At 56.2% G+C, this 7,946-nt stretch overlaps 4 protein-coding genes across 4 annotated transcripts; 1 reads left to right on the top strand and 3 right to left on the bottom strand.

Moving 5' to 3' along the window:
- Window positions 1-111: 111 nt before the first annotated feature.
- On the bottom strand, window positions 112-807 carry CCMA1212_002092 (Hydroxysteroid dehydrogenase-like protein; the record flags this gene model as incomplete). The annotated part of the gene is made up of 2 exons (XM_073699493.1): window positions 112-462; window positions 577-807. 2 exons carry the CDS (start codon window positions 805-807, stop codon window positions 112-114), a joined length of 582 nt encoding a protein of 193 aa, XP_073562498.1.
- Window positions 808-1,705: 898 nt separating this feature from the next.
- Window positions 1,706-3,896, top strand: CCMA1212_002091 (uncharacterized protein; the record flags this gene model as incomplete). The annotated part of the gene is made up of 5 exons (XM_073699492.1): window positions 1,706-1,739; window positions 1,868-1,946; window positions 2,134-2,643; window positions 3,073-3,238; window positions 3,387-3,896. 5 exons carry the CDS (start codon window positions 1,706-1,708, stop codon window positions 3,894-3,896), a joined length of 1,299 nt encoding a protein of 432 aa, XP_073562089.1.
- Window positions 3,897-4,181: 285 nt separating this feature from the next.
- CCMA1212_002090 (CBP3-like protein) lies at window positions 4,182-5,250 on the bottom strand (the record flags this gene model as incomplete). The annotated part of the gene is made up of 2 exons (XM_073699491.1): window positions 4,182-4,763; window positions 4,819-5,250. 2 exons carry the CDS (start codon window positions 5,248-5,250, stop codon window positions 4,182-4,184), a joined length of 1,014 nt encoding a protein of 337 aa, XP_073562090.1.
- A 527-nt stretch (window positions 5,251-5,777) lies between these two features.
- On the bottom strand, window positions 5,778-7,213 carry CCMA1212_002089 (uncharacterized protein; the record flags this gene model as incomplete). The annotated part of the gene is made up of 3 exons (XM_073699490.1): window positions 5,778-5,939; window positions 6,013-6,735; window positions 6,803-7,213. The coding sequence occupies 3 exons, from the start codon at window positions 7,211-7,213 to the stop codon at window positions 5,778-5,780; spliced, it is 1,296 nt and encodes a 431-aa protein (XP_073562196.1).
- Window positions 7,214-7,946: the final 733 nt, after the last annotated feature.

Here is a 7,946-nt window from a genome sequence, read left to right as displayed (position 1 = left end):
TGTGTGTGTGTGTGTGTGTGTGTGTGTGTGTGTGTGTGTGTGTGTGTGTGTGTGTGTGTGGGTGTAAGGTATGTAGTATATGGGGGAAGGGAGGGAAGAAGGGGGGGAACATCAACTCACCACTGCAGGCCAAATGCTCGTAATCGCCATATTCTTCCTGCCCTCTCTTTCAAAGTCCATGGCCAGCCCCTTGGTCAGGACGCTCATGCCGACTTTGCCCATGGCGTAGGCGGCCTTGCCGCGGAAGAAGCGGCTGTAGATGGGCGGGCTGACGACGACGATGCGGCCTCCTCCGAGGGGAGACGACTTGTAGAGGTGCGGGAGGGCGGCCTGGACGACGGCGTAGAGGCCCTCTGGGTTAACGCGCTGCATGAGCTGGAAGCGCTTGAGGGGGGTGTTTGCTACGGAGGCCCACCATATTGCGCCGGAGTTGTAGACGACGACGTCGAGGCGGTTGTATTTCTACCAACACCAACACGGTCAGCATTGCTTTATATCTTTGTAGCAATCGGCAATGATGATGATGATGATGATGAGGATGATGGTGATGATGGGTGAGGGCGAGGACAAGCTTACGGCAATCGTCTTGGCGACGAGGGCATTCACGCTCTCCTCGGACCGGACGTCGACCTGGATGGGCGTGGCCTCGCCGCCGGCGGAAGCAATCTCGCGGGCGACGGTCGTGACGGTCGAGGCGGGCGATTTGGGGTCTGGTGTTTGAGGGGAGAGGTTGGAGGGGTCTGTGATGGACTTTGCGGCGACGACGACTGCGTTTTTTACACGGGTTAGTTGGAAATCAGGCACCATGTGTTTTTCTTTTCATGAGAAGGGGGATGGTTATAGAGGAGATGAGCTGTCTGTAAGGTCATGTAGGTGAAGTATGTATTTGGGGCGACTTGCCTGCGTAGCCGTCTTTGGCGAGGTCGATGGCGACTTGGCGGCCGATGCCGCGAGAGGCTCCTACGATGAGGGCGACGGGCTTTTGGGAGGGCATTTTGTGTTGTTGTATGGGATGGTTGTGGTGGCGATGGAGATGAATGGTGTTGATGGTGAGATGGTTGATACTTTCGACTGCACCTCTTCAGCTTGTTCTATATCCACGGGTAAGAGAGATGAATGTTGAATGAAGGATAATGGTAAGATGACCAGCTATATACGTGTATTAGGGAAATCAAGCACATGTCATCATCGACTCGACCTATCATGAATCGATGCATACTGTAGGTTCAATCGCAAAGCTGGGGGTTGAAGCTGCCGAGCATGTGGAGCCGGCGAGGCATCATTTTGGTGATTAGTGAACAGCAGAGCGCCGCTGATTTCCAGCAGTGGATGTGGATGTGGATGCCTCGGCTCGTGCGTGTTTACAGCGGTTCATAGCGTCTGTAGCGCTGCTGTCCCCGCAAGTTTACAGGCGGGTATGTGGTGAAGGGAAGCCCGGGGGGAGTAATAAGCCGCGGAAGTGCAGAGATGGGAATGTGTTGGTGAGATCTGGCTGCGGACATATAACAACGGCTGCTGGATACACACGGTAAGATAGTGCACTTTTCGGATATTGTCATCATCTTCCGTCACGCCATCTGCGTCGCTTTGCCAGCTGCGGCAGATCGAATCAATTCCCCTACCGAGTCGGATCTTGGTGAATGCGGGAATCCGGGGTAACGGTGGGAAGCTGAGAAGCCAAGATAAGGGGACAGCCACTTGAAGGATGGGAGGCAAGATTGAGTGCTTCCTGGATATCTGTGAGTGCCTCTTGCTTCTGGGAGGTTGGATCCCGCGAGTCGGTGTGGTGATTGGCTTGATGTCGATGCTTCCACTGCCTTTTCCCTTTCATTTGGAGTCAACTATACTGATGAAGCACGGTGACTAGCATCCTACTTCAGCTACGTCGCCTTTGCGGACTTGGCGCAGAACCGCGACAAGCTGGCGGCCAGCGGAGTGGACATTGAGTAAGTTCGTCATCACCACCGTCATCATCGCACAGCTGCTCTATCGGATCATCTGCTCATGTCTCGCTCTGCCAGGATCCATCCCGTGTTTCTGGGTGGCATCAACCACCTCTCAGGTAGGCCACCATCATCTCTCGTCTCTACATACTCGACCTTTGCCTCACTCTCACCACACATGTCCACCAAGTTCCAAGCTCACCCATCATGTCAATACAGGCAACAACCCCCCATGGACAAACAAGGCCAAGGCCAAATACCTCCAATGTGACTCCCGCCGCGCCGCCCAACGCGTCGGCCTCGTCAACATCCGCAGCCCCCCCGACCTCATGGCCGCGGGCCATACCATCTCGCCCCTGCGCGCCCTGCACTTCGTCAAGGCGAATTACCCGCCCGCCACGTTCATAGCCGCCATGGAAGCGTGCTTCATCGCCTTCTGGACGCCTCCCAACGTCAATCTCATCCCGGAGGAAAACCTGCGTGCCGTGCTGCTAGGGGCGACGGAGAAGCCGGGCAGGAGCGACAGCAAGACGCTTTTCACTGAGGACGAGGTGGACAAGATTATGAAGAGCCGGGGGAGCATGAAGGATGTTCTTCTGGCGACTACGCAGAGGGCTGTTGATCTGGGGGCTTTTGGCGCGCCGTGGTTTTGGGTGACGAATGATGGGGGGGAGCAGGAGCCTTTCTTTGGGAGCGACCGGTGAGTTTTGTCTGATGAATGCTATGCTGCTGCGATTGGGATTGTTATGTGCTAATGACAGGATGTACCTTAGGTTCAATCATATTTACAAGTTCTTGGACATTCCGTTTCAAGATATTGCTGTGCTGACGCCGTCCAAGTTGTAGTAGCGAGGGGGACGTTTATCGGCAGTTGTAGCAAGTGGAAGTGGGAACCATAGCTCAGCATGTAGAATCATTTCTTTCCGTCATCCATCATATATGGATTCACAACCTAAAGCTGTTTCTTTGGAAAATCAATCTGTCGAAGCTGTTCCTAGTTCTCGTCATACACGCGTGTCCTGCAACCCAGTCTCTCAACCAACAAAAGTCGCTGCGCTAAAATTTAAACGTGCAACTTGCACATTTTCCCACTCAACTCACCCTCAGACACTCACTCACATGCATACAGACATCTTACAACCAACATCGCCATGACAGCTCCCGAACTCACCCTCATCGTGGCCGCAACCCGCAGCATGGGCATCGGCTTCCAGGGAACCATGCCCTGGAAAGGCCTCAAGCGGGAAATGCAGTATTTCGCTCGCGTCACGACGCGGGTTCCCGCCTCATCGCAGGTAAAATGAAAAAAAAATCATCCCCGTTCAACCTTCACACGCCCGTCTTTTCCACGACATCTACAATTTCGAAACCATCTCCCCCCCCCCCCAACCCGACTAATGCATTCGTATATCAGAGAAGAATCGCTGCTAATCTCATATACAGGCCCCCCAAAACGCAGTCATCATGGGCCGCAAAACATGGGACTCCATCCCCCCCAAATTCCGCCCCCTAAAGAACCGCCTCAACATTGTCATCTCCCGCTCCGCCACGCCCTCCCATCCTCCCTCTTCCTCCCCCTCGACGACCGCTTCATCCAGTTCCAGCGCAGAGATCCGCGTCCCCTCCGTCGAGGCAGCCCTACAGTACGCCCACGAGACCAGCGCGGGGACCGGCGCCCGCGTCTTCGTCATGGGCGGCGCGCAAATCTACGAGGCTGCGCTGCGGCACCCTGCTGCCAAGAGGGTGCTGCTGACGAGGATCGATGCCGAGTTTGACTGCGATGTGTTTTTCCCGCTGGATTTGAGGGCGGATGGTGATGGGGAGGCTGCGGCGAGGGGGTGGAGGAAGAGGTCGAGGGAGGAGCTGGAGAGGTGGACGGGGCAAGAGGTTGACGAGGGGGGGCAGGAGGAGGCGGGTATCAAGTATGAGTTTGAGATGTGGGAGAGGGAGTGAGTGGTTTGAGCGTGAATGGATTCTAGACGTGGTGCATTTGCGTGAGATGTATATGATTAGATATCGGACATGGTCTGTCAGGAGGTGGGATGTCGAAGCCCTTATTGTTGCGTCTCCCCCGTACACATACACTGCGTTGCTGCCAAGATGTAACAGATCCATCCAACGCCTCTGTTGTTTCCTCTGATCCCCCAGCCATACCAGGTTTTCGCCCAGACACTTTATATAGTTTGTACAAATCCCACAGTCGCCATTTTAAATATCCCCCCCCCTTTTTTTCCCCCCTTACTGCATATCATCCCCATCCCGCCAAGCAGCCTGAGCCGTCTTAGCAACGGGCTTCGCCCCTTTCGTCTCCTTCTCCTCCGGCACCGCAGTAGTCTTGCCATCCTCCTTCTTGAACGGCTCCTCCAACCTCGTCCAAAAGACATCCACCGGCCGCGCCAGCACCTCGAGCGCCCTGTTCGGCATGGCCATGTCGGACGCGCCCTCGAGCGCGGCGAGCCCCGACCGCATCCAGCCGACAATGGCGACGAGCGCGCGCGGGTCGACCTCGGGATCGCCCTTGAACAGGTTCCGCCAGACGGCGCTGGCCAGGACGGCGTCGCCCTTGATGAGGCCCTCGTCGTAGGCCAGCAGCAGGCCGCGCCACTGGACGAAGATGTCCTTGAGGTAGCGCTGGCGCAGGGCGCTCGAGGTGATGTTGTGGTCAATGTGCATCTTCTTCTCGCACTCGAAGAAGAAGTGGTCGATGAGCTGCTGCTGCCAGTTGCGGTAGGCGTCGCGCTCGAGGCAGCGTATGCGGGCGTTGACGAGGTAGAGGTGCAGCATGGTGACGTGCGACCAGGTGCTGAATGTCGGCGGCAGCTTGAAGGCTGTTTTCCCACCCCCCCCGTGGCGCAGAGTCAGCTGGTGGTCATACATGTGTGTGTAGGACGAAGATTCGTGTAGGATGAAGATTTCCGGTGCAGAGTGACATACCGCTGTGCCAGATGTTGCCTGGTTCCAGAGCCCGGCCAATCTCCTCGCCGTCCTCTAACCTCTCGACCTGGTCATTCTTGCGCTCCTCCTCCGTGATGCGATAGTCGGCCGCCTTGGAGCACGCCTTGAATATCCTCTCGGAAGCGCCCAGGACCCGGTACGACTCCCCAATCGAGCTCCCGAGGCCGCCCAGGATCTGTCTCGAGCTTGTGCTGCCGAAGCCGCGTGATGACGAGGGCGTCCGGACGGGGGCGTGTGCGTTGAGGAGAGGGACGAGGACTGATGTGGCGGCTCGAGAGGAGCGGGATGCTGAGGTGCGGGATGCGACTCGGAGGAGCGTCCGGGCCTGGGACCTGCAGCTTTCGCAGGCCATTGCGAAGGATGTAACGAAGCTGAACTATAGAAGGAAATGAAAAGTAGGGGATTGGGGGTTATCGAGGCGAGGCGAGGGGCGTCTGTGGAGGTTGAATGGCCATGAGCAGAGAGAGAGGGAGATTTGCGTATGGCGGGCCGGAAGCTTGTAAGGTGGGATTTTTTTTCTGCGCTGTGATAGCCGATAGTACCTCTTTCAGCAGCTTCTCCATGACGCGGTGGATTTGCGCTGAATTTAGCCAAGGCGATCGCATGTGGCTTTGCTGGGAGCGGCTAAAGTGCGGCTGCCCCGCGCATTGGAGGGATCTCGAGTCGGTTGATGCAGGGTCCAAGATTTGGATTTTGGGGGGGTCAGATTCACGGGCATGGAGAGACCATGGATGCTTGCCAGGTACTTTGATGTAACAATGACAACTTGGTTTGCCCTCTTCACATGTAAAGGACCGATTGGGGGGGTTGAACAGACAAAGATGTACATTGGTTATTACAATATTGTTACAGTATTCTTACATAGTAGGTAGTCAAGGACTACTCAAGCCTGGAAAACACCAGCGTGCTGTTGGTGCCGCCAAACCCAAAGCTGTTGCTCAGCGCCACCCTCACCTTCTTCTCCTGGCTTTTGAGGGGCACAAAGTTGAAGTCGACGCCGACATCCGGCCGCTCCAGGTTGAGAGTGGCCGGTACGATTCCCTGTTGCGTTGTACACGTCAGTTCCTGGGTGCAACCAAGCTACCAATTGTTCAGATGAAGCTCCGGATCTCACCTGGTCGATGGCAAGGATGCAAAAGAGAGCCTCGATGGCCCCCGCTGCACCCAGCAAATGCCCTATTGCCCCCTTGGTGCCGCTCACAGTGACCTGGGACTCAGATGAAACACCTTCTTCGCCCAGCATGATCCTCTTGATAGCCGCTGCCTCGGCCGAGTCCCCTACCTGCGTGCTCGTGGCATGGGCATTCACGTAGTCGACTTGCGAGGGCTTGATGCCCGCGCTCTTCAGCGCCTTCTTCATGGCCATGTACGCTCCGTGGCCGTCCCCTCGCGGCGCCGTCATGTGGTGAGCGTCGCCGCTGCATCCGTACCCGCGGACTTGAGCGTAAATCTTCGCCCCTCTGGCCTTTGCATGCTCAAGCTCCTCGAGGACACACACTGCTGCTCCCTCGGCAATAACAAAGCCATCTCGGGCGGCATCAAACGGGCGGCATGCTGATTGCGGTCTGTCGTTGTACGCTGTGGTTAGAGACCTGGCTCTGCCGAAGCCGGCAAAAGTGAGAGGATGGATGCAAGACTCTGCTCCTCCGGCGACCATGACGTCGGCATCTCCATGGGCGATGAACCGGGCTGCGTCTCCGATGGAGTGCGCTCCCGTCGTGCAAGCTGTTGTCGCAGCGTGATTGGGGCCCTGGAAGCCGTGCCTCATGGCGATGTGCCCAGCCGCCATGTTGATGAGGAGCTTCGGCACGAAGAGTGGTGACACTTTTCTGTAACCCTAAATTTTCAAGCATCGTGTTAGTGGCTCGACGCCCAGCTCTAGGTAGAGGTTTATATAAGCTCACATCTCTGCTGTGAGAGAGGCTCGTCTCGTACATCTCCTCCAAGTTCCCAATCCCGCTCCCCAGGCACACGCCCGTAGCCTCTTGATCCTCCAGCCGCGATGCCTTCCAGCCCGCATCCTCCAGGGCCATGTCGCTCGCCGCAATCGCGTACTGCGTGAACAGAGACATGCGCCGCTGCTCGGCCGCACTGAGCCAGTCGTCGGCCCTCCATAAGCCGTGAGCCCTCCCGCCATCCCCCTGAGGCACGACGCCGGCGACGGTACACGTCAGCTCTCGCCATCGCTGTCTCGGTTCCCGTTCGGCCACGCTGACGATGCCGGACTCGCCCGCGACGAGACGAGCCCAGGTGCGCTGGATGCCGAGCCCGAGAGGCGTGATGGCGCCGAGGCCAGTCACGACAACTCGCCGCATTGTTTTTATGATTCCATATCAGGGATCGTTATATGATGTGCTTCAGACTGCTATGCAGCTGCTCGGGTATGAGCTTTGGTGGCGTTTTATGTATTGCTGTCGTTGTCGTTGGCTCTTGATGAGATGAGAAATACAAGATGTTGAATTCTTTGAGCAGGTATAATAATAAATCGATCAGCTTGTTGTGGAAATGGCCCGTTCTGGGCTAGCGGCCTATTGTTAGCTAGCGCTGCATCAGACACACTAAGCCCCTTCCGTAGTTACGCAAGTGCTCAGCGTTAGGGGTCAACTGCGTCTCGTCTCGTCTCTTTCCTTGTCTCTGGATTTCATTCCTCCTTCAACATGCGAAAATAATCACCTCGATTCGCTCATTTGAGAGCTTCTTTACTGGTAATTGCATGTGAGAGCCATTCACTTCTTACTGGTCATCGATACCGCACCGAATCATCCGGAATCTGCTTGCAATAGTCGTCGGCGCTTGTTCTATTGTCGCGTGGCCACTATCCGACCCATCTTAGCGTTTGGGTGTCTTTTGAAGTTTGGACCAACCTCTCAATCTCTCGAACCGATCTCCTTTCATTCAATATGGATGCCTCAAACTGAGGCGAGGTAGAAGAAGAGAGAGTGAAAGAAAGAGAGAAGGCGGGAAAGCGAAGAGTTTCTTGTGCCACGGCCTCACTTTATCACCTGACTTACTCTGACGAACTGCTCTCGGTCCACCAACACTCTCCCG

Source organism: Trichoderma ghanense (assembly GCF_004382785.1).
Source record: "Trichoderma ghanense strain CCMA-1212 chromosome Unknown scaffold_1, whole genome shotgun sequence".
NCBI classification, from domain to species: domain Eukaryota; kingdom Fungi; phylum Ascomycota; class Sordariomycetes; order Hypocreales; family Hypocreaceae; genus Trichoderma; species Trichoderma ghanense.
This window is presented reverse-complemented; position numbering and strand designations above follow the sequence as displayed.